This window comes from Protopterus annectens, chromosome 16.part0, assembly GCF_019279795.1.
Source record: "Protopterus annectens isolate FY-2018-M chromosome 16.part0, PAN1.0, whole genome shotgun sequence".
Taxonomy (NCBI): Eukaryota; Metazoa; Chordata; order Ceratodontiformes; family Protopteridae; genus Protopterus; species Protopterus annectens.
Window position 1 is genome coordinate 57,786,811 of NC_056750.1, and position 26,790 is coordinate 57,813,600.

A 26,790-nucleotide genomic window follows, 5' to 3' on the forward strand; every position below is an offset into this window, starting at 1 on the left:
TAGCTTGGGATATAGTTCTTTCCCCTATACAGACTAGCCATGTTAGCTTGGGATATAGTTCTTCCCACTATACAGACTAGCCATGTTAGCTTGGGATATAGTTCTTCCCACTATACAGATTAGCCATGTTAGCTTGGGATATAGTTCTTCCCCCTATACAGACTAGCCATGTTAGCTTGGGATATAGTTCTTCCTCCTATACAGACTAGCCATGTTAGCTTGCGATATAGTTCTTCCCACTATACAGACTAGTCATGTTAGCTTGGGATATAGTTCTTCCTCCTATACAGACTAGCCATGTTAGCTTGGGATATAGCTCTTCCTGCTATACAGACTAGCCATGTTAGCTTAGGATATAGTTCTTCCTCCTATACAGACTAACTATGTTAGCTTAGGATATAGTTCTTCCCCTATACAGACTAGCCATGTTATCTTAGGATATAGTTCTTCCCCCTATACAGACTAGCCATGTTCCATACCAGAGGTATACCCCTCATTGGTAAGATCTGACCATAAATTAATCTCACTGGACATCCATATCCCGTCCCCACCCCCAGCCAAGGAATCCACGGTGAAGAACTTCTCAAAAGCAAACTTCACACTTCTCAAAACTAAGGTGGAATCCTTCAAAGCTCCCGGGCCAGTGGAAAATACGGCCTAAACCGCAGAATCCTTTACAAACACATTCTATGGACACTTACAAGAATGCATGGATTGTGCTATCCCAAATAAAACTGAGACTCACTCCTCCAAAGGCAGGAGACCTGTCTGGTATACCCCAGCCATAAATAAGCTATACAACAGAAGGAGGATGCTACTAGAGGATGCTACTACATGATAGAGCAAAATCCCAAAAATCCTAGGCATCTCTGATCAGTACTAGCAAGAAACTACAATCCCTTATAAAATCATCTAAGGCCAGCTTCGAAAGAAAAATTGCACATGACGCTAAAGATAATCCCAAGGCCTTCTTTAGTTATGTCAGGAACCTGGATGGCAACTCCCAGATATTCTCTGAGTTAGTTCAAAATGACAAAAAATACACTGAACCCACAGACATTGCCAACATCCTGGCAGACAGCTTCAGTGCAAACCCCCCCCCCTTCCCCCCAGAAGAGCAAATGTCTATCCCAAAAGAGTGTAGCCTCCCTGAAATCACATATGCACAGGTGAGAGCTGCCCTCTCCAAAGCAAAAAACACAGCATCAATGGGACCAGACAGTGTCCTGGGCTGCGTCTTACACGAGCACCAAGAAGAACTGAGCCCTCACATAAAGTCACTGTCCAATTTCAGCCTTAATACAGGATATGTACCCAAAGAATGATGTACAGCAACAGTGGTCCTACTCCACAAACGTGGTGCCACAACAGACCCCGGATACTATCGCCCTATAAGCCTGACTAGCCTGATCTGCAAAGCTATGGAGCATATCATCATGGAACTCATAAACAAAGACATTGGGAACCTCCAAACACTGGATCCTACCCAATTCTGCTTTGTTAAGGGCAGATCTTGCCTCTTGAACCTGGTCGACTTCTTTGAAACAGTCACCAAGGCCATAGATGAAGGGAAGGTAGTCCACACAGCCTACCTGGACCTCGCAAAAGCCTTCAACACAATACTCCACTCGGGCATCATAAATAAGCTCACCAGCTTAAATATCAACCCCTATGTCACAAGATGGGTTGCAAACTGGCTCAGGGATAGAACCCACATGGTCAGAATTGCAGGTGCCATGTCAGATTCTAAACCAGTTACAAATGGCATTCCACAAGGCTCAGTCCTGGGACCTCTCTTGTTCGGTATATATTTCTCTGAGGTACAGGCTAACACGGGAGGACTATGGCTGACCAAGTTTGCAGATGACTGCAAACTGGGTGCCATAATCAACTCACCGACTGACACAAGCATCCTCCAAAAGGGTCTCACAGAGATGGATAACTGGTGCCAGAGCCATGGCCTCAAGCTAAATGCCAAAAAATGCATAGTCATCCCCTTTGGGAAAAACAAAGTGCCCACAAATTACCACATAGGTGGTAATCCATTAAGTATGGAAGAAGTAATTAGGGATTTGGGGACCCAAGTAGATAGCAATCTCTCCTTTGACAATCACATTGCCAAAGTGGTTAGAAAGACCTTCTATATAGCCCACCTTATGAAGAAAGGGTTCACATCTAGATCAAGAGAGGTCATTGTGCCCCTCTACTCATCACTCATCAGGCCCATAATTGAATACAATGCCCCATTTGGGATGTACCTTACCCGACACCTGCAGCAACTGGAAAGACCCCAAAAGTACCTCACCATGAGGATCGTGGGACTCAAACAGATGCCCTACGCAGTTAGGCTAAAGAAACTCCAGCTCTACTTAGTTGCTTACCGCCTACTCAGAGGTGATCTGTGCCTGACGTATAAAGCCATGTCCAAACCAGAATTAATGGACATGCTCCACCTCAGGAAATCCAAATCCCTTAGAGCTACACGCTCCAGGGACTTAAACCTCAGCACAGTAATAAATAGGACATGCTGGAGGGACAGATTCCTATCCCAGAGGCTCCCCTTACTCTGGAACAAAATCCCAATCCATGTTAGGCAGAGCCCCTCAATGACCCTCTTCAAGAGAAATCTTGACTAGTGGATGGAAGATCGTAGGTTTACCCATGGAACCTCTTCTGTGTCCCTACTAGACAGAGGCACAGTCTATCTTCTGTGATCTACTATACAGAGGCACAGTCAACTAATCTAAAAGGGTGGTGAAAGCCAAACACACTCTGGCTAGGCTTATAAATGTCCTAGGGCAGATAGCCTAGTATCAACCTATGAAACCTATGAAACTTTAAGTCAGACTGTCAATCTCCCTATGTTCTTTTCTGAACTGTGAAATGAAGGAGAAAGGATACGCCATACCTTGGATGTCCAAAGACAACTCAAGTACTATCTTGACAGAACTAAATCTGTCAAAATATCCAATCAGTTATCCATTTCTTGCTATGGTGAGAAGAAGGGACAACCTGTGTCAAAACAGACTATTTCCAAATGGTTGTCTCGGGCTATACCCTTTTATTATTTCTAGCACAGCAAAACAATTCCAGGCAATGCAAAGGTACATTCTGCCAGCGCCTTGGCTTCATCTATGGCTTTTCCTAAAGAGTTGGACTCTAGGAGTATTGTAGAAGCAGTAACTTGGTCCTCTGCACATACTTTTGCAAAGCACTAGAAGTTAGATTGCTTCTCCAGGTCTGGGTCAGGCTTTACTAGGACCATTTTCAGTAGGTTTTGGACTCTTCTCTTCCACCTCCCAGCTGTTCTATGCTATGGCAATCTACCCACATAGCTTAGACTGCCACAGCAGTGATCAATATGATTAACATAGAATTGGTGTGTAAGTAAACTTACCATAACAGTAGATGTTTAAATGATCACTGCTGCAGTAGCTACCCCCCCCCCTTGATTTTGGTGTGTATTTTAATCTAGGATGTGGACGTTTATTTCTGATCATCATAGCAATGTCCTCTCAGGGCTCAACCTCTCTCTCATACTTAGCATGAAAGCTCTGACTAATGATTAATGGTTTGGGCTGTGAATGGCGCACTGAAGCTTTGTAAGCTGGCCAGCTTTTATATCCTATGGAGGATATAAGCCACATGGCTAAAACTACCGTAACAGTGATCATTCGCACAAATACTGTTATGTTAAGTTTCCTTATACAACTGTGCCTTCTTGGAGCCCACATTATAAAGAGGGCTTTTTGCTAGTCATCATACTCAGTTAATAAATAACCAAATAAATTAAATAAAAAAATAGATTGTGGATATGATCCTTAGAGGGCATCGGATGCCGTACCACACACTGGATATGTGAAGAAATGAGTAAAACTAAGTGTGGTTATGTGGGAGATGGCATGAGCAATCCTCATTTTGGTAAAACTGAATTCTGTTTTGAAGCCAAAACTGTACTATTCTCTGAGGTAATTAGAGAGATGGAAATTTGGAGTTTTGTAATAATAATACAGTTAACAGTTAGAAAGCTGGCCTACATAAATTTGTCTATTTCCTGTCAAATTAATTTCTTTCTCAAATCCTCTGGCATTTCAAGAAGATACTGTTGAGGTTGTCTTAGGGACCACACATTGCTTCTGCTGGTGCAACATTTGCACTCTGCTCTGCTCTGAGTTTTTCATACTGATGGTCATTAGTTTGCTTGCCAGAGATCTTGTATTTTGGCCATGTTTTATCACAGGGCTTGATGGATTTCTTTATCTTAAGGGTAATCTCTGTTGCTGACTGTTTTCCTTTTGTAAATATATTTTCTTGCAGTAATAGCATTACGTTAAGAAAGTGTAGTGCATTCTTGCAATCATTCAGTATTAACACATTATCAGTCAGTCATAGCTTCCTCATACCAAAGTCTACTCCCTGCCACTGTACTCCATATCACTGTGAAGCTGCTGCTCATCTTTCCAGAAGCCACAGACCAGTCTTCTGAGCGTGGATCACTGACCCACGTATCCACTGATAAATTCCAACTGTTGTAGCTTGAGTTCTATAGTGGATATCTGCACCTAAGCAACTATCTACATGTCAGTCTGCGATTGCCAGACCCACCTAGACACCTGCACACCACTGAATCTGTAGTTACTACATTTCAAATATTGTTTGTACTCACAAAGTGTCTGTTACAATTTCTTTGTTAAGGTTTTCCTCATTAAACATTTTTTGGGAGCTTTTCTCCTAAAGTATCCATTACAAAAGGTATTGCATGATCCTGTTAGACTTTCCCAGTAATCAAATGCAAATAAATAAATAAAGAAATGCATACATGCATACATACATACACACAGATGCATGAAATGTGGGAACACAGATACAATCCTGTGAGAGGCTCTCATTCAGAATGTCTGTCAACAATTAGTGAGGCTTTGTGCTCAGCCTGTACCTCTTTCTACAGGGCCTCTGTAATAGGACATCTGGGTGACTCCTCCCCTTGTAGTGTTGCAGACACTGGGTGACCCCACCCCCTTTGTAGAGTTGCAGACACTGGGTGACTCGTCCCCTTGTAGTGTTGCAGACACTGGGTGACTCCTCCCCTTGTAGTGTTGCAGACACTGGGTGACTCCTTCCCTTGTAGTATTGCAGACACTGGGTGACTCCTCCCCTTGTAGTTTCGCAGACACTGGGTGACTCCTCCCCTTGTAGTGTTGCAGACACAGGGTGACTCATTCCCTTGTATTGTTGCAGACACAGGGTGACCCCCCCTTTGTAGTGTTGCAGACACAGGGTGAGTCTTCCCCTTGTAGTGTTGCAGACACTGGGTGAACCCCCCCCTTTGTAGTGTTGCAGACACTGGGTGACCCCCCCCCTTTGTAGTGTTGCAGACACTGGGTGACTGCTCCCCTTGTAGTATTGCAGGCACTGGGTGACTCGTCCCCTTGTAGTGTTGCAGACACTGGGTGACTCCTCCCCTTGTAGTGTTGCAGACACTGTGTGACCCCTCCTACCTCTCAACCTCTTAGAGCAGAAAATCTGCGCAAAGCCTACATGATGGGGGGACAAATAGGGACACATTTTAACTATTGCTCCTACAAGCTTAGAATGTTGATAGAATAATAGGTTTTGCATTAGCATGAATTTTCTGAAGGATGTGGAGTCTTAAACTCAAATATTTCTCATTATTTAATTACTTCAATCTTCAGCTATTTACCGGAAAGATGCAGATTTTAGGAGGAACGCACCAGAAATATGAGGCAAAACTCTGGACATTCTGCGAAAATATGGACAGTTGAGAGGTATGCCCCTTGTAGTATTGCAGACACTGGGTGACTCGTCCCCTTGTAGTGTTGCAGACACTGGGTGACCCCCTTTGTAGTGTTGCAGACACAGGGGGAGTCCTTCCCATGTAGCATTGCAGACACTGGGTGACTCGTCCCCTTGTAGTGTTGCAGACACTGGGTGACTCCCCTTGTAGTATTGCAGACACTGGGTAACTCCTCCCCTTGTTGTGTAGCCATCTTGTCATCATGCTGTGCTATTTGCATGACTTGGATATTGCCATCATCAGGATTCACCCTTGTGACATCAGGTTTGTGTTGAGCTGTTGTACTGCACCTTCCACCACTGGGACCTGTATAAGCATGAGCACACATGAACACATGACACCACTGTCAGCCTACAGACACATGCATCCATAACCCCTTGTGATGTGCATCCTAAAACACATATAAATTCCAATATAGCACAAGCTGTCAAGGCATACCTTGCTGCTGGGGCTGTTGCAGTTACAGACCAGAGGTGTCTAGATGGATAGATATGCATGTGTTCCTTGGTCAATTGTTCACTTTCAACATGCATTGAAACATGCTACAGTGTATGCAGTGGACATTACTAACCTGGTAATTCCCCTACTGACACAGGGGTACTTTCTTTTAGCCTTGCTCTCACAATGACACCAAAATTTGAGGGGATGCTCCTCCTCGAGCTGGTGAGTGACCACAAACTTCCTCAACCTCAGTATGTGCTTTTGAGTCAGTTATCTCCCCCCTTTGGTGCAACTGTGCATCACAATGTCTCATTTATGTTCCTTTGCATGGAGTATAATAGCATCAGCAATCTGTCGTTACACCTGTTGCAGATCCTTATTTTGGTTTCCCGTGAAATTTATATCCTGCAACAATCTCTGCCATATCTGGTCCTGATATTGCTTCTCTGCAGAGCCTTTGATCAGGAGGCTCACACCATGGGTGTGTGTGTGTGTGTGTGTGTGTGTGTGTGTGTGTGTGTGTGTGTGTGTGTGTGTGTGTGTGTGTGTGGAGGGTCTGCAGTTGCACTTGTTTCTCCTAGATAGTAAACTTTTCAAGATGTTGCCTTCCTCAGCTGGCCATGATGGTTCCTTACACATGTGAGCAAAACATCTCTGTCAGTGGATGTGTGTATTGCACCGTGACATGTACCTAAGTATGCCCACATTCTCCCCTTTTCTATACCTGGTTATTAGCTGCTGTTACTGTTATGCACAACTTTATGCCATCTATTTACGTTCATGCCTTGTACACATGCCTTAACATATGGTCCTGGAACACCATTGCATGTACACATGCAGCCCTGGAACACCATTACATGTACACATGCCTTAACATATGACCCTAGAACACCATTGCATGTACACATGTTTTAACATATGGCCCAGAACACTACTGCATGTATACATGCCTTAACATATGGCCCTGGAACACCATTGCATGTGCACAAACCTTAACATGTGGCCCTCGAACACCATTGCATGTACACATGCCTTAACATATGGCCTTTGAACAACATTGCGTTTGCACATCCCTTAACATATGGCACTGGAACACCATTGCATGTACATACGCCTTAACATATGGTCCTGGAACACCATTGCATGTGCACACACCTTACATATGACCCTGGAACACCATTGCATGTACGCACACTTTAATATATGGCCCTGGAACACCATTACATGCACACGCCTTAACATATGACACTGGATCACCATTGCATGTGCACACACCTTAACATATGGCCCTGGAATACCATTGCTTGTACACACACCATAGCATATGGCCCTGGAGCACCATTGCATGTACACATACCTCAACATATGGCCCTGGAACACAATTGACTGTACACATGCCTTAACGTATGGCCCTGGAACACCATTACATGTTCACATGCCTTAACATAAGGACCTGGAACAACATTGCATGTACATATGCCTTAACATACGGCACTGGAACACCATTGCATGTACACACGCCTTAACACATGGCCCTGGAGTACCATTGCATGTACATATGCCTTAACATATGGTCCTGGAACACCATTGCATGTACACATGCCTTAACATATGACCCTGGAACACCATTGCATCTACACACACCTTAACATACGGCACTGGAACACCATTGCATGTACACACGCCTTAACACATGGCCCTGGAGTACCATTGCATGTACATATGCCTTAACATATGGTCCTGGAACACCATTGCATGTACACACGCCTTAACATATGACCCTCGAACACCATTGCATGTACACACACCTTAACATATGGCTCTGGAACACCATTATATGCACACACACCATAACATATGGCCCTGGAGCACCATTGCGTGTACACATGTGTTAACATATGGCCCTGGAACACCATTGCATGTACACATGCCTTAACATATGGCACTGGAACACCATACTCCTTCTACAAACTTTTCTTCATAGTTTCAAATGTTAACAGTTAGACCCCTCCTCTAGTCAAAAGCAGATGGTACTGTGCCATGCCAAGGTATGAGTTCCAGTTATACACACCCATGACATGTTACGCACTCTCCCTGAAATCCACATCAGGGATTGTTGTTGCTACACAGGTACTTTACCACGTAGGATTCCTTAACCCCGCGAATCTCATTCTTTACAAAGACCTTGGCAAACATCTCTGTTACAGAGCCATATGACCATAAACACTGATGCATAGAGTGGTGCTAATGTGCAATATCATCCTAAGAGGGGCAATCAGCATGGCATTTTTTCTAGTGAAGTCAGTTACTTCCAGTGTCTGGGAATCATTGCTAGTGTGCAGTAGCAAGTTTTCTGTTCCCATGTTCTACTTTTGTCTGTCTGTCTCTCCTACCTGTCATTTTCTCTGCCCTGTCCACACACATCTTTCTGTACCATACCCACCTACTCTCCTCTTGTAAAACAAAAAAGGGGCACATCCCCCCAACGAAAATGTCCTTTCTTCCTTCCCCCTTTCTAACCTTACTGATAGCCTTCTTTGTTTACCTCTGCTTACTGTTCTTTCCTTTCCTGCTTTCTTACCTACCAATTTGTATATCTGAATAGGGTTGCCACTGTGATGTGCATACCTACATTTTTTTTTGCCTGCTATATGCAGCTGTGACGGTCTTATTTTTGTGGCAGGACACTAGCTGCAGCTATGTGAAGCTGCCAGAGCCATAACTTAGGTGGGGGCAAAGGGAAGTCTGTCAAAGGGTACAATGATGACAGTGCGGGAGAGCAGTTATAGCAATCGTTTATGTAGCCACCAATACTGCATTGGGTTGGAGTGCTGAAGTGCTCTATGTGTAGTGATTTAACTGTAGAAGCTGCTTGTTAACACTTGTAGCGGTGGCAGGCAGCTTGCTATAGATTCAGAGCAGCCTGATATTTTTGTGTTCAAAATTGAAAAGACCTTTTTTCTTGCTTCACAACTTTGAGTTGAGGTGGGTGCCACTTCACTGTACTGTGTTTGAATTTTCAGATGACCAAACCAGTCATAGATTTAGTACAGTTGTTGAAGAAACTATGCAGTGTGACTCATGTCCAGTTAGCAAGAACTGAATAACACCAGTTGGGTTAAACATGACCCCAGGATATACAGAAACAGACTGAATGCTATTAACAATACTACAGGTTCAACCCAGCAAAAGGGAGAGGTTTCCTAACCCCAAATATAGTGCTACAACAGTCTATTTAAAGATACAACAGTGAGTGAGTAAAAGATACATAATAGTTGACTTTATGGTAAACTGCTGTGAGTACAATAACATCTGACATAGTTCAAATAGGCAATGTCCTATCATTTAGATTAGAACATTAGCTGGAAAAGCAATACGTAATTCACTATTCCTGACAGGCGCCTATATATCTGTGACAACTTCAGTTGTTTCAGGTAGCTTCAGTAAAGCAATGTAATATGATGTAAAAGTATCAATTTTCATAGGTCTACATCTCTTCATCGAGCCGCCCAATATTGGAACACTGTTCACCAAATTTGATGCATTGACTGCTGTTGTAATGCAACTCAGGGACAGGCTTTAACATGGGTCCTGCATGGTGACAGGTTTAACATTCCTCCACATTCCCCAATCTCCACCAATTCGATGGATTAGGAATCAGTCAGATGTTTGTCAAGCCATGGGTCAATGAATACTGGCTCAATAAAAACATGCAATTCCAGTTTTATTTCTAATAGAATCAATCAATGGGGAGCACATGACACAACATACTGTTGATGCCAATAAGCCAGGAAAGTATAAATGTTTGCAGACAATTTCATATTTGATAGAGCCGACAGAGTTCAGGTGGCATCTATTACAGTCGTATCAATTTATCTATAAGTGAGTAGTTTGCTCCTCAAAATTACAGACAAGTGGAGGTACCGAATCCAAATTTTTGTGTCAAACCTTTACAACTACAGTGAAGGTCAGGCATCAAAGGTGAATCTGAGTAGAATGTAGTTACAGTCACAACCACAAACAAAAAAACACAGTTGTAAGGACAGTGAAATATTGGTTGTTAGGAAAAAAATGTGATTAACAAAGGAATAGGTGAAATAAACACATTATATCCTTAATATATCCAGTATCTGAGTTATGAAGGCAGGGCAGCAGTAAATGTTAGAATGCAATTTAAATTAAGCCAAGAATAAGGAAGCACTGTAAACTGAGACTAAACATGTGTCTCATGTATTTTCCACTTGATATATCCTATAAGAATGTAGCACATATTAATTAAGTAGTTGGAATTTGTTCCAAGTTATTTTACATTTGATCAGATGATTATTTAAATCTGCTTGAACATATGTATACATGTAATAAAAGAAGAAGATATGCATTTGGAAAAAGAATTGCATCAGACTACAATTCTCACATTGCCACACTGCGCCACAGGTCCATGAGATATTCACAGAGAAAGCATTAGTCCAAGTTTATAATTTTGGTGAGATTTTAGCCTTTGTCTGTCAGAGGTATTCCTTCTGAGACAAGGATGCTCTTGAATAATATTTACTAACATTTACTATTAATATTTACTATCCACCGAAACCTGAGATGGCAACCGCATGTGCTGACTTTAGTACTCAGTAAAGGCTACAAAGGGGGACTCAGTCATGAAGAATCATGTCAGCCCAGTATATTTCACTTCATAAGCTGCTCAGTCTCTTAAGATGCTATGTTTGGCACCCCTGTTTAACAGTCATTTTGTACACTGTTGGTTACTTTTCATCATCCATTTAGTGGACATTTTACTTTCATTGCTCCTTTAGCTACAGTTGTTAATTTGCAGTTTATTTGCACCATTTTATTTTGCTGTCCCTGACTCCAACCTTCCTTCCTTCCATCCATCTATCCATCAGTAGAACCCTCCACCCACTCCAACCCTGCATTACCATACACCAACCATGAGCTTTGATGTTAGCACTGACAGATATTCCAGTTAGTATCAAGGCTACACTAGTCCATCTCCACAGTTTTACCTTGTTCTGAAAGTATGCCCCCACTGACAGATTTACTTCTAGTTTCTGTGTCCTGGTCCTTCCTCATTCTGTGCTCCATTGCTTCACATCTACAGGATACTATGCATCACAGTTGATGCCTAACGTGGTTGGTCTTTACAATTTTGTTCTTATTTTGTCCGTGGTATCTTGATCCACCCCTTGATAAGGCTGTTATGACCTGGCTCATCTTTATATTTTCCTTATCTATGCAAAGTGTTTGTGGTTTTTGTAAAGAGTAATGATTTACCACAGCACAATTCAGGCAAGTAAATAGTGTGGGAAGAAATAGCCAGGGAATTGTTATGGCTAGGCTTGTATAGGCCCTAGGGCCGATATCCTAGTACCAACCTATGAACCTATGAGACCTATCTACTTACGGCTGTTAAAATTATTTTTAAGTATGGCTGGATCTGACTTCAGCCATATACATTATTGTTTAAACTACTTCACTTGTTGTGTGATTTAAACTTAAGTTCAGTGTTTTGACTTACTAAATGTTAGCCTTATGTTATCCCGTTGTAAAACTTTTGGGTATCTTTTTTTTATTTTTTTAACTGCTTTTAATTTCTTGAAATATTGAACTTGACAAAAGAATTTCCTAAGTCTAGAGTTTAAAAGTGAATTAATAAAATTATTTATCTGATTAACTAATCGTCCTTTATGTTTAGAATGAGTACTACTGTCGCCTGGATTTCCTGTGTAAGCGAAAGTTTAAGAAGGAATGCGAGGAAACTGAAACGATGGAAAACCTGAACCGCATTTTGCTTGAAAATGTGCTGCCGGCCCATGTTGCCCTTCAGTTCATCGGAAAAAATTGCCGCAATGAAGTGAGAGCTCATTCGTATTCTAAATTCTGTTTTCAGATTGCAACATGACAGGGTTCAACAGGCATTAATAACACTCCACTTGTCTTAGATTTCTCACATAGGCTATCATATTAAGCTGTACCTTTTGTGATACTCTCCATTGCGATGGGTATCTTTGTCTGTGACTGTGTATTATGGTCATATTTCTCACAATCTCTGTCTGAAGAGAACAGACTAACCCACACAGACTGCAGGTCATGAAAACGGACATTTGTAAGAGCAGTGTTACATATCAGGTGTCACTGTGCCCATTTTACTGTATGAATTTTGAGCAGCAGATTTGTATTGATTACGCAGGAAAGCTAATATTCAAGATATGTCCCCACCTGTCTGACACTAATAATATCTGTATCTAGAAGTGAACATTTCAGTTTCCTATCATTCGTGTTTGAATATCTGGGAGAATATGCGGTGTACAAGTTCATGTCCAGTCATTGCAAACAAAAAGTTTATCTGGGAAAGGAAACAAATGTGTTTTCTGAAAGACATAAAAGTCTGCTGCCTTCATTTGATGTGCAGAAAAATATCAGACCAAGCATTCTGAAAAAATGCTATGCACATTAAGGATCACTAATGCAAAAAAGATGATAAAAACAATTCGTTAAGTATTATAGATTGTAAATATTACAAAATGTGTCATGTAATACATATTTTTCTGCCACGTCTGTTTCCCCTGATTCATCATAATACTGTTTCAGGATCTATATTATAATGGCAAATGCCTAAAGCCCGATTTGATTCCTGCCTTTTCCTGGTGAGGACCCCCCCAAGTTATCTAAGTATATGTCAGAAGTAGCTATCAGTATTAACAGTGCAGCAGACAGTATGCTTGCCTTTAGTACTGGAAGATCAGAAGGCTGTGGATTCTATTCCCACCCCAGGTGTGTGGATTAATTTCCAGTAGTGAAACCGTATTGCAGTACAGGAGGGGTTCATAGGTAAGCACTAGTTTAATGACCATTTCCTGCTTAGCGAAAAAAAAACCTATTCCAAATTTCCATCTGGCCTCAAAGAGGGCAAGACAAGATAGACCAAGAGAGAATTTAAGGTTGCTCATCCAATTATCTAGGTTTACCTCAAAAGCGACAAGGTTGGCATTCTGCTTGACATGTAGTGGGAGGTTGTTCCAGAGGTGAGGGATACATTATGATATGAATCTATCATGCCAACATCTCTTATTCATCTGTTGATGAAAGATTAGTTCTGATAACCGAGTATTTGATGCACCATTAATTTTGTGAAGGCATAGGAGATCAACTAGACTTGGATCTTTTGTGGTATGAAACTCTAGACATTGCTCTCCACAGAGGAGTCTATAACAGACTGAGTACAGAGACAGGGCTGCCAGTATCCCCTGAAAACTAAACTTTTTGAGGTCAGTGATCTTTTTAGCTATGAATCTCTGGGCTCTCTCAAGTTGTCTGATATGTTTAGACAAATACATGCCAAAGATGCACTATTTTCAATAATGGGTCTGATAATATATGAGTAAAGGGGAATTAAGACCTCTACTACAGCCATTTAAAATTTGTTTGCATAAATGTATATACAAATGTAAGAACTTATAGAAAATCTTCCATAAAAATTCTTACTTAAATAAAGAGCTCATTTAGCCCCCGATATTACACACCAGTAAGTTTATTACATAAAAACATATTCACTCAAATAATTTATACCTCCATATAAATTCAACTTTTTCCTGTGCCTTCTGTCAATTTGCAAGACAACTAGTCTTCTACACATTTTAAGTTATTTACTTTCAGCATTCTGTCCTTCCAAATTAAGTTCCCCTCACAGTAAGACTTCTTACCCAATTCCCAGGCATGATCATTTGAACTTTCTCACATTCCTGCCACTTTTGTTCCTTTCCATCCAAACCTAAAAATACAGATTTCCAATCCATTGTCACTTCTTTCTTAAAGCTATCCTTCTACGCATCCATAATGTTTAATGTTTAAGTAAACTTTTCTCACCATTAGTAATGCTGTTTCTCGGCACTTCCACGTGTCCAGAATAATTGTGGGTGCCCTGCGTACCTGTGAACAATACACTTACATTGATCACATACAGAGTGTAGCCCCCTCATTTTATTTAGACTAAACAGGACTTTTTCCCTACAGCCAACTGCTCCTCCAGGTGTTTCTGCAGTTACCTCCTACTGTGCCTCTAGGGGTCACATATTGTCTGTTCGTATTTGCATTAATAATTCCAAAACCATGCTACATACAAGGTATAAGACTATTTTATCTTGAAGCATGCACGATGGCAGACACAATTGCAATGATATTTGACCTCTGTCAATGAGTATTTATTAGAATTGTAAGGTGATAACTTCATTTTTGTAAAGGCTCAAGCCACACCCACTGGGAGTTAAAGGTACACATTCAAAAGAGCTGCACGGGAGGGAGTGAGTTAAGGGTAAACTCTACTCCTTCTAACATATATATATATATATATATATATATATATATATATATATATATATACAGTCTCCGTGTTTCCATAGCAGAACTACATTTTTTGCTGAAATAACGTTTGTACAATCTCCTCACCTTAACATCCTCTGCCCACCTGTCCACTTTCTCACCTCCCATCATAATCCTTTCAGCTTAGTGCTGATTCCATGACTCCTCCTCACTACAAATCTATTTCTTGACATTTTCAGCTGCTTAGATCTCAATCATTCAGCTGCACCTAATACATTTTTCCTTAAAATCACACCATTTCATAAAATAACAGCCCCCATCATCTGCCCACGGACAAGATATATCTCCCCCTCTCTGTACCTTGTATGTTACTCTTTATGTCCATGCCTCCCATCTTACTTATATGCCTTCTACTTCAGCTTGTGGTTATGCATAATTCCAGTCTCAAAAACCTGGAAAAAAAACCCCATTCACTCCACTTTTTCGCCAAAAATTATTCAGAATCCTATTTTTTTCTTCTGTCTCCACACTTGAGACCCCCACCTTTACCCCACTCTCCCTGCACTTGGCAACCTGGTTGTATATCCCCTGTGTTACATACTCAGTTCTCTCCCATCTCACTTTAGAGATACATTCCTGATGCACCCAATGAGTAAAGACCGAAGCCTGGCAGGCACTACACCCCAAAACATTTTGGCATTTACAGTCTTTGTTTGGCTACCCTATACCCTTTACCTCCCCATACAAATTTTTCTCATCGTGTTTGAATCTTAGTCACTTATCTATAATTGATCTCCGCTAACACATGTCTAAACATGTATAATGCCCCGGCACTGTCATTATTTTTGCAGTATTTTTCCTTGCTAAAGTATGCCTTTTTCCTGTCAGCCCTAACTCAACTGATGCAGATGTTTACGAAGATAATTCCTAATAATACAAATGAACAGTGCCCCCCTCTCATATATTTTGCTGCCTAACTACTTCATTCCTTGGCATTACCTAATTCTCCAAATAACCAAACCAGGTGGCTAAAATTGTATTAGCTGAACTAAAACCAGATATAAGATAATGTTGGAAAAGGTGGTCACCAGGAATTCAAATCACGCAAAAAAATTTGTAGAAAAGTATTATTTCGTCCTGTGCAAGGACTTCATTAGAATATAACCACCCTATACTTTCAGTTCCTTTTAAATATAATATTAACTTGTTAAGAGCAATTAAGAATAATAACTTACACAAATCAATCAATAAAATCTTAAAGAACTATGCCTGAAATAAGCACAGCAATAAATAATAAGTTAATACAAATACGTACTAAAACCTTTCCTTTAAGTAAAAATCACTTGTACTTACAAAGTGTTTAATAGAAATGCATAGATAAAACCAGTTTGCAAAAAGCAGCTTACTCATGTCCAGTATTTAAAATGTATCCTAAATCATACACTTTCTTGGTATTAAGTGTAAGTAATCATTGGATGGAAAGATATTAATTAAATCCTGGAAACTTAAGGGCATTCAGCCTAAGTTGCCACAAAAGCTCTTTGTGCTAGTCTAATTTGCCGTTTCCCTTCCCTGGCATTGGGGGTAATTTGCCATTCCCCTCCTCTAGCATTGGGGGTTACTTTTTCAAGAATCCCAAAGTGAAATCTGTCAAGCTGCATACAATTTATGGAATGTTTGCACAGTGCATTGTTCTTAATCCTTATATCATAACTGTGCTCATAAATTCTTTTACACAAACTTCTTTCTGTTTTCCCCACATAAAATGCAGGGTAGGTCAAGCACTTTCCTAAATAAATAACTCCCTTAGTTTGACAGTTTTCCTTGCAAAAATGTACTGTGGTTCCTGCATAGTTTTCAAGATTCAAAGTTTCTACTTCAAGAACATATGAACATTGTTTGCCAAACCTACACTTTGTCATCCATCCAAACTGCCTATCAAAATTCTGGCATGTCTCAACCATATTTTTGACATTACATGCGGTTATAAATATAAATAAAGTTTCCCTTCCCATCAGATTGGAAATAACTAGTTCTGCCTTAAAAATTTCCCAGTTATTATTCACTATTCGTTTGACATCTTTACTGCATTTGTTATATTCTAAAACCATAGCACATTCAAACATATTCATGGGTGAATCTAAACCTGGAAATTGTGCCTTTTCCTTATTTGGAAGTCCCTCACCTAATAGGGGTTTCAATTTTCTTCCCCATTATAATGAAACATCTTCCACAATAACATGAACTAATTATTTTGGGTAATCACTAGAAATAAACATTCTAGAAACAATTTCCAGCTCAGTAACCAAATCATCTTTATTAGAGGGCATCCTTGCCACCCTAATACATTGATCTTAGCTAAACTTTTTTTTTCTGAAAAAAAAAAAAAAAGGTGGCAACTTGAAGAGTGCAGATGCATGTTACTAAGGGTAGGTTTCCTAAACATCTTGGGCATAAAACCATCATCAGCCAGGGTAATCAAGGTATCCACATAGGTTACACTGGTCCAGTCAAAGTAGGAGGTAAACTGTAAGAACTCTGTGGTGTTCTTCAAATATACCATATTATCATCAATCACTGTTACAGGTCCCTCCCAAAGAATACATATGTCATCCAGGATCCTAAGTTACAGATTAATGTACCTGAAAATTCACTGTTGAGCACAATAATCTTTCCCAATCTAATAACACCAAATTAGCATAAATCGGAGGCACAGGCAGTACCCATAGCACCCTTTTATGTGTTTGAATAACTCTCCTTCAAAAAATATTAAATTATTGTTAAGTACCAGAGAGGTCAACTTCACTATAAAATGTAATTTTTCATTGGAAAAAACTTTATATTCCATTAAACTGTTTTGTAGCATTTCTAATCATTATTTGTTTGGGATAACTGAAAACAAATCTATAACATCAGTTGCTACTAATACCATATTGTTTTTGGGTCTATATTACCAACTCAAATTAACTGAAATGTGAAAACCTTTTCAACAACACATACGTGTCAAACTCACAGGTAAGTGAATGGCCTCATCACCCCCACTTTATAATGTTTGTACTGGTGTGTCGTGTGTAGTTGCCCTATTGATTTTTTTAAGCTAGAAAAAAAATCGGTGATGTGGCCGTTCGCTTACCTGTGCATTCGACACATATGTGTCTCTGAAATGGTATTTGCGTTTCAGTTAATTTCAAGCTGGTAATATAGACCCGTCATTCTTCTTCCTTAAATTGTTTTTTAATCCACCTAAAAAATCCCATGAATCCTTGGCAAGGTGTGAAATTGAATTGTAAACTGGTTTAAGCCACCTGTCCACTAATATTGCTAGTGGGGAGGTTTTCAAACCATGGGCCACTACTACAGGTCTAAAAGGGGAGAAATGGGATCCTTGTGGGCTTGGGATCCTGTAAATGGTTGGGATGATGGATTTTGTCATTTTCAAAAAATTGTAAGTCTCCTCATCAATCCTACCACTAATGAAATAGTCTTCTAATAAAAAGTACAATTGTCTAATTTTCCCCTCCTATACTTGTTGTTCTGTATGACCAACCTTCACCTGAACTGCTTTTTGCCCATTTACATCATAACCCTGACATTTTTTGTATTTTTTCAAATAATCCTCCCACATACGTAGAGTGTCAGAGATAATGCTATTCCTTCTGAGGAAGAAAAGTTAACTTAATCATTAGCCATTCATATGTATGAGTTAAGAAGGCATAAAGAAATGTCCACTGGAAATCAGCACAGTGTAGTCATGAGAGAGGGAGAAAAAAGCCATCCTTCTGCTAACATCCCCATGAAACTGGTATAGTTTAGGAAACCAATGTTTACTCACGCATTATACCAGAATTTATAGACATCTGGGGTCTCCTCAGTCCTGATCAAGGAAACAACCTGAGAGGTCTCTTGGAAAGCGTAAGTAAGCTGTGGACATTACTCAAGTAAAAGTGCTGATGTGGCAATATTCGAGTAAGAACATGACCTCTGAATATATGTGTTTGTAGTACACTTGTAAGGTTAATGGATAATGAGTATTAATTAGGAGCCTTGTGTCATTAACAATGTTTTTATCTGTTCTGTAGGACCTCTATCACCAATCGTATGACTGTGTGTGTGTGATGTTCGCCTCCATCCCTGACTTCAAGGAATTTTACTCAGAGTCAGATGTGAATCATGAAGGTCTGGAGTGCTTGAGACTTCTGAATGAAATAATTGCTGACTTTGATGAGGTAATGACATTTCTGCTGCTGGCTATGACATATTTTGCAGTTTTTTGAATATTCCTGCTTGGTAGATAGTGAGGTCTGTAATGCTTGAATACTGTATGTCATGAAAATTCACTCATGAGATCATTTTACCCACTACCACCACCACACACACACACACACACACACACACACACACACACACACACACACACACACACACACACACACATACACACATAGATAGATAGATGGATAGATATGTGGTTACACGTGGTTACAGTTCACATGGTCAAATGCTCATTGGTCCGACAAAGTAAACTGCAATAATGTTCATGTGAGTGGTAGTTTGTGTGAACATCTGTTTGAGTGACTGTATGGCTGACAACATTAAGTGTTTTTTTATAGGGCTAGGAGTCTGTGTGTGAGTGTGTGTTGTTTTAAGGTTAGGGTAAGGGTTAGGTAAAGGGATAGGTATTATTTATGTATATGTGTGTGTGTGTGTGTGTGTGTGTGTGTGTGTGTGTGTGTGTGTGTGTGTGTGTGTGTGTGTGCGTGCCCCATGTGTCTGCACATGTGCTAGTATCTGTATTTTGAGGGGCATACCTCTCAACTGTCCAGATTTTTGCCTCATATTTTTGGCCTGTTACTCATAAATTTTATGATTTTCCTACAAAACCGTGAGGATTAAATTCACTAAATAATGCCAGACATTAGAGTTTTAGACTTCATATCATTCAGAAAATACATGGTAACACAAAATGTTTTATTCTTAGCAACTTTCTAAGTTTATAAAAACAATATTTAAAACTGTTCCCTGTTTGTGGCCCTTTGTCCCCCTATTATTTTTGGTTTTGGACAGATTTCTTGTGCTAAAAGGTTGGAAGGTACCTGGGCACCTAATTTTATGTGACAGCTTTGTTAATACCAAAACAGAATGTTACCACATACTTCTTCTTCTTAGAAAACTCCTAGCGTCTTTACTAAATGTAAGCATATAATGCCTGTCAGTGTCATGCCAGCTGCAAAATAAGTGTGTGTGATATAGCCATGAGACATGAGGCCATATATCCGAGCATTTAGCCCTGAACAATGATCCAAACTCAGAATATAAATTGTTCTTTCTTTCTTTTTCTTTCTTTATCTTTCTTTCTTCCTGTGTCTCATCCATTCTTGACTAGCTTTTGTTTTTGATGTAACACAGCTAAGCTTTCAGTTACTGTATGAATAAAAGATAAGTATTGATGTCTTTTACCTAGTATGCAAGATATAAAGAGGTGTGGGGTTATTCAGTCATGTCTGACACACAGCACAGAAGTAAAATGACACACTGAGTGTGTGAAATAATAGAAAGCAGTGGCAAGATAGCACCACCCACTACAGGCGAGGAGTGAGATCTGTAACCATGCCTCTCAACTGTCCAGATTTATGGCTCATGTTTTTGGTCTGTTGCTCATGAAATTTGTGTTTTTTCTGGATTTCTGTGTCAAATCAGTGAGGACTGAAGTCACTAAATAATGACCGGCATTTCAATTTCAGACTTCATATCCTTCCGAAAATGTATGGTAACACAAGACCGTTTTTCCATCCACCTTTTAAGTTTATAAGAGTAATATTTAAAATCTGTCCTGATTTTTTGGGGCTTTGTCCTCCCATTCTTTTTTGGCTTTGCCTAGATTTTTTGTGCTAAGAGATTGAGAGGTATGTCTGCAACAAATAATGTAACAGGTAATGGTTGTGGAAACGGGGAGGAAATACTTAAACAAATAACAAATCTCATAAATGACATGGAGAAAGAAGAACTTAGAACTGGAGAAATAAAGATGAGGAATCTGAGTGAAAAGGATATAAGGTGGGTCAGTACTTGGACAGTCATAAAATATGATTGGCAAGAAACATTATTGAGCTGAAAATACATTTTTGCAGTCACATATTATTATACAGAAAATACAGAAACTAATGTCTGGAATAAAATTGCTGTAGTATTTTAAATATTAAGTTGTATAAAAGGAAGATTAATGTGCAAATCCATGTTTATTCTTCTAAACCATTGCCCTATATAGCTCTGCCCTTCCCTACTTAACAGTACACCTATACTACTTTCCACCAAATGCTTACTGTCTGGTCTGTTTACTTTCCACAGTATAATTAGCTGCAATGGTATATCTCAAGGTATGAAGGCCAGTGAATTTAACAATTTGCTTCTGGGGTAAATATCGGGTTTATGAATTTTTCTACTAGCATGTAATGGGTTTATGAGTGAGTCATAATATGGCATTCGTTATGTTCCCCATATTTTTAAAGTCTGAAACACCATGCTGCACGTTTCCTTTGATCTACCGTACTTGATAATGTTATGTCTGAGAGACCGCAAAATGATTTGGTGGGAGAAGGTCAGTAACAGGAAACATTTTCTCCAGTTCATTTTGAGTGGCTACATTCCTCTAACATTGTTCATAAGTTGCCAGTCCAAGGAAACAGTTTTGTGAAAAATTGTTGGCGGACTGGGCCATCTTCTCAGAATGTAGACTGGGCAGGAGTGTCTGACACCACACATTGTCATTTGAGAGAGCATTTTTAAAAGTCCTATTACTACTGATGATGTTTTTTTATTCTCTCTCTCTAGTTGCTGTCAAAACCCAAGTTTAGTGGGGTTGAAAAGATTAAAACTATTGGCAGTACATACATGGCAGCATCAGGATTAAACATGTCAACATCAGGTCAAGAAACCATCCAAGTAAGTATTAGGTCAAATAAATACTATGGGTGCAGTAATGTATACCACAAGTGATGAAAAACAGATAGAAATATGGCACAGGACTTCACCCAGGACTTCACCCAAAAATCTATAATAGATGCCACAGTCATGTTTCACAGCACTTGGCGTTTATTCATTACTGGTGCAGCCAAGAGTTATTTTTTAACATCTTGGATGGAAACAAAGCCTTTGCTGGTAGAAGGAAACTGTACAGTCATGTGGGTAACCCCCTTCCCTTTTTTTCATGGATGAAGCATTGATCTTTCTTAACTGGAAAATGATATCCTTGTACATAATTTTAGAAATGCCCGTTTAAGTCATGAATTCTTGAATTCTGTCAATATTTTTGAACCCATTGTTTTCACACTGAAATATTTTCCATATGTTCATCTTTTTTTTTTCTGAAAAATGAATTAATTTATATTTCATTGGATAGTGTTGAGCTTTATTTATTGCATGTTGCAGTGGAGAATCTCTCATTAAATCTGCAACATTTTTACCGAAACTTGGAATTGTGTTTATAGCAACTGTGGCTTACTTTAGTCAGGACACCAGGCCCGTCTCTTTATTGACAAGTACCATGGGATCTTTTAAACCCACATGTCCTACAATCAGAACAGCCAGATGGTGTTTAGTTTTCTTTAAAAAAATGTCTCTGCTCTTTCCTCAGATTGTATCAACTAAATCAGTCAATTAGTAACATCAATTTTACTTGTTTTTTATTTATTTATTTATTTTTTTCATTCTGTTGTTTAAGTAGCATCCTACTGGCTCTGAAAAGATGAGAGAGGTGGGATGTATACTAAATGCTAACAAATTTTAACAAGAAACTGGAATAAAAACTCATCTTTTCTTCAAGACAGGAGTCTAGTAAAGTGTCTCTACAAAGGCTGAGGTAGTAATGAAGAATGACTTAATATTTTGTGACTCATTTGTGCAAGTCCCAGAACAGCAAGACTAAAGGAACATAAATGTAGAGTTGCACATAGTAAATCTGATATGTCTGTTTCTTTTCTCCAAGGTATGGGAACCTCAGACTTTGTATTTATAGGTTCAGTAGGTGTGGGGATACAGGGGTACTTACCCCCAAAATAGTAACTTTAAAGGACAATAGCAGTGTTCAACACTCACTGTTCTCCTGTGTTTTCATGTTTTTATTATCCATACTGCCAAGGCTCATGCTTGCAAGTCTTAAAACGCAAGAGGGAGCTAAAATAATCACAGTCACAAAACAAAGCGCAAAAAAGGATAAAACAGCAAGGTGAAAGACAGCGCTAACCTTTACTGAAGAGTGTACATCTGTTGAATTTATAATGAAGAAAGAAAAGACGATGCACTTTGGGATGGGTTGTTAATTAAGTATAGTGCAGTTCATGAGCACAAGGAAACCGCGTGGAAGGGGAACGACTTTTTTTCTCACTGGGTCAGATGATCCATTCCAGTGTTACAATAAATCTAAGTGGAGTTGTACAAAAAGGTTTACAATCTAGGGGAAATGAAATAGCAGAGAACATTAATACTGTTTTTAAACACTGCATTTCAGAAGTAATAACTGATGGATAAGAAACTCGGACAAAAATGAAAGGGACATGAATGGAAAAAGTCAATTTTAAACTATAGTAAAGGTGGAATATTTTTAATTAAAAGGTGTTAAAGAAAATAATAGAGATAGAGGAATGATAAGATGCAAATAAAGAGACGAAGGCATATATTAAAATCCAGATGAGCACAAGTGAGGATTATATTTTTCTGTACTTGGCTGGGATGGTTAAGACAAAGAGGAGTGATTAATATAGTATAATAACAATAGCCATTGAGCAGGAGGGAGGGAAGGGGAAGCAAAAAGGTGCACACATTAAAAACAGTACATTTATTAAGGGATAACAAGTAGAAAACTATATAAGAAAAGTAGAAGCCCAATTTCATAGGATATAGGTGAGCATAAAGGGGAAAAGGGGTATGATTCCAAAGATCTTTCTAAATATTTAAACAAGAAACTATAACAGTGGGGCAGATTTGGAGAATAACAATAAAAAGATCCTGCAGACAATAACAAATGAAAAGGTGAAGGGAACAAAGCAGAAATTGTAGAAGTAGCAATACTGAGAGAGGAAATGAAAGCTTGTAATAAAAATCATATTTCGATGTGTAAAGCAGGTATGAGGTATAGTGAAAGAGAACATGAATATAGTACAATATATTAAATCTTAGCAACAAAAATTAATTGAAAAGGAAGAAAGTGAACAGAAAAAAAATATTTTTTTTTTACAGAACAGATGCTGAGATTTCCTGACACAAGCAGAGTCAATGTAATAAATTATGTTAATAAATAATGTAGGAAGCTTAACATACAAAATTCCAGGTTAATGTATAGTATTTGCTCTTGCGTTGAGGTTTAGCTCATGGTGAAAGTCAATGGACAAGCATACCTATTCCATTAACGAATAATAAAATAAATATCTAAATGCATTGATGTCCACTTACAATGCATACATTAATGTAGCCAAAACTGGAACCAAATTACTTGTGCCATTTGCAGAAACGGTGGAAATATATTATCCTAAAATAATATTTATAGCTGGTATTTACTTTTTAATGAAGATAAGAGAACATTGGCAAAACTGGAAGCAAATGTATCTATTTAAAAGATTAAAAATAGAAATGATTATAGAGAGCAACATATTAGTAAATATAGTGACAATAAAAAATGCAAACGAACAAAAATTTTAAGAGTTATGGGAAAATTTTGTCTATATGCTTAATGGTTTAAGGACTTTGACTGAAGAACAAACAAGGACAAAACCATGGAAAGATAAATTTCATTGATATTATTTTTGTACCATATGGCAAGCGTGAAGAGAGAACTGAGAATACACAGCATGTAGGAAGGGGAGCAGAAGTCCGACACACTGAGAATACACAGCACGTAGGAAGGGGAGCAGAAGTCCGACACACTGAGAATATGCAGCACGTAGGAAGGGGAGCAGAAGTCTGACACACTGAGAATACACAGCACATAGGAAGGGGAGCAGAAGTCCGACACACTGAGAATACACAGCACGTAGGAAGGGGAGCAGAAGTCCGACACACTGAGAACACACAGCATGTAGGAAGGGGAGCAGAAGTCCGACACACTGAGAATACACAGCATGTAGGAAAGGGAGCAGAAGTCTGACACACTGAGAATACACAGCACGTAGGAAGGGGAGCAGAAGTCCGACACACTGAAAATACACAGCACATAGGAAGGGGAGCAGAAGTCCAACACACTGAGAATACACAGCACATAGGAAGGGGAGCAGAAGTCCAACACACTGAGAATACACAGCACGTAGGAAGAGGAGCAGAAGTCTGACACACTGAGAATACGCAGCACGTAGGAAGGGGAGCAGAAGTCCGACACTGTGAATACACAGCACGTAGGAAGGGGAGCAGAAGTCCGACACACTGAGAATACACAGCACGTAGGAAGGGGAGCAGAAGTCTGACACACTGAGAATACACAGCACGTAGGAAGGGAGCAGAAGTCTGACACACTGAGAATACACAGCACGTAGGAAGTGGAGCAGAAGTCCGGCACACTGAGAATACACAGCACGTGGGAAGGGGAGCAGAAGTCTGACACACTGAGAATACACAGCACGTAGGAAGGGGAGCAGAAGTACGACACACTGAGAATACACAGCACGTAGGAAGGGGAGGAGAAGTCAGACACACTGAGAATACACAGCACATAGGAAGGGGAGCAGAAGTCCGACACACTGACAATACACAGCATGTAGGAAGGGGAGCAGAAGTCTGACACACTGACAATACACAGCACGTAGGAAGGGGAGCAGAAGTCTGACACACTGAGAATACACAGCACGTAGGAAGGGGAGCAGAAGTCCGACACACTGAGAATACACAGCACGTAGGAAGGAGAGCAGAAGTCCAACACACTGAGAATACACAGCACATAGGAAGGGGAGCAGAAGTCCAACACACTGAGAATACACAGCACGTAGGAAGGGGAGCAGAAGTCTGACACACTGAGAATACACAGCACGTAGGAAGGGGAGCAGAAGTCCGACACACTGAGAATACACATAACATAGGAAGAGGAGCAGAAGTCCGACACACTGAGAATACGCAGCACATAGGAAGGAGAGCAGAAGTCCGACACTGTGAATACGCAGCACGTAGGAAGGGGAGCAGAAGTCCGACACACTGAGAATACACAGCATGTAGGAAGGGGAGCAGAAGTCTGACACACTGAGAATACACAGCACGTAGGAGCGGGAGCAGAAGTCCGACACACTGAAAATACACAGCACATAGGAAGGGGAGCAGAAGTCCAACACACTGAGAATACACAGCACATAGGAAGGGGAGCAGAAGTCCAACACACTGAGAATACACAGCACGAGGAAGAGGAGCAGAAGTCTGACACACTGAGAATACGCAGCACGTAGGAAGGGGAGCAGAAGTCCGACACTGTGAATACACAGCATGTAGGAAGGGGAGCAGAAGTCCGACACACTGAGAATACACAGCACATAGGAAGGGGAGCAGAAGTCCGACACACTGAGAATACACAGCACGTAGGAAGGGGAGCAGAAGTCTGACACACTGAGAATACACAGCATGTAGGAAGGGGAGCAGAAGTCAGACACACTGAGAATACACAGCACATAGGAAGTGGAGCAGAAGTCCGGCACACTGAGAATACACAGCACATAGGAAGGGGAGCAGAAGTCTGACACACTGAGAATACACAGCACGTAGGAAGGGGAGCAGAAGTACGACACACTGAGAATACACAGCACGTAGGAAGGGGAGCAGAAGTCCGACACACTGAGAATACACAGCATGTAGGAAGGGGAGCAGAAGTCTGACACACTGAGAATATGCAGCACGTAGGAAGGGGAGCAGAAGTCTGACACACTGAGAATACACAGCACATAGGAAGGGGAGCAGAAGTCCGACACACTGAGAATACACAGCACGTAGGAAGGGGAGCAGAAGTCCGACACACTGAGAATACACAGCATGTAGGAAAGGGAGCAGAAGTCTGACACACTGAGAATACACAGCACGTAGGAAGGGGAGCAGAAGTCCGACACACTGAAAATACACAGCACATAGGAAGGGGAGCAGAAGTCCAACACACTGAGAATACACAGCACATAGGAAGGGGAGCAGAAGTCCAACACACTGAGAATACACAGCACGTAGGAAGAGGAGCAGAAGTCTGACACACT

General features: G+C 40.2%; 1 protein-coding gene across 3 annotated transcripts in view; it reads left to right on the plus strand.

Moving 5' to 3' along the window:
- LOC122790732 (adenylate cyclase type 2-like) overlaps positions 1–26,790 on the plus strand; it is a 1,393,058-nt gene that overhangs the window by 1,327,440 nt on the left and 38,828 nt on the right. For all 3 annotated transcript variants that reach the window (XM_044058316.1, XM_044058314.1, XM_044058315.1), the window contains exons 21-23: positions 11,964–12,122; positions 18,667–18,813; positions 21,416–21,526. In XM_044058316.1, the coding sequence (XP_043914251.1) occupies positions 11,964–12,122; positions 18,667–18,813; positions 21,416–21,526 (417 nt within the window). The remainder of the gene's footprint in view (positions 1–11,963; positions 12,123–18,666; positions 18,814–21,415; positions 21,527–26,790) is intronic.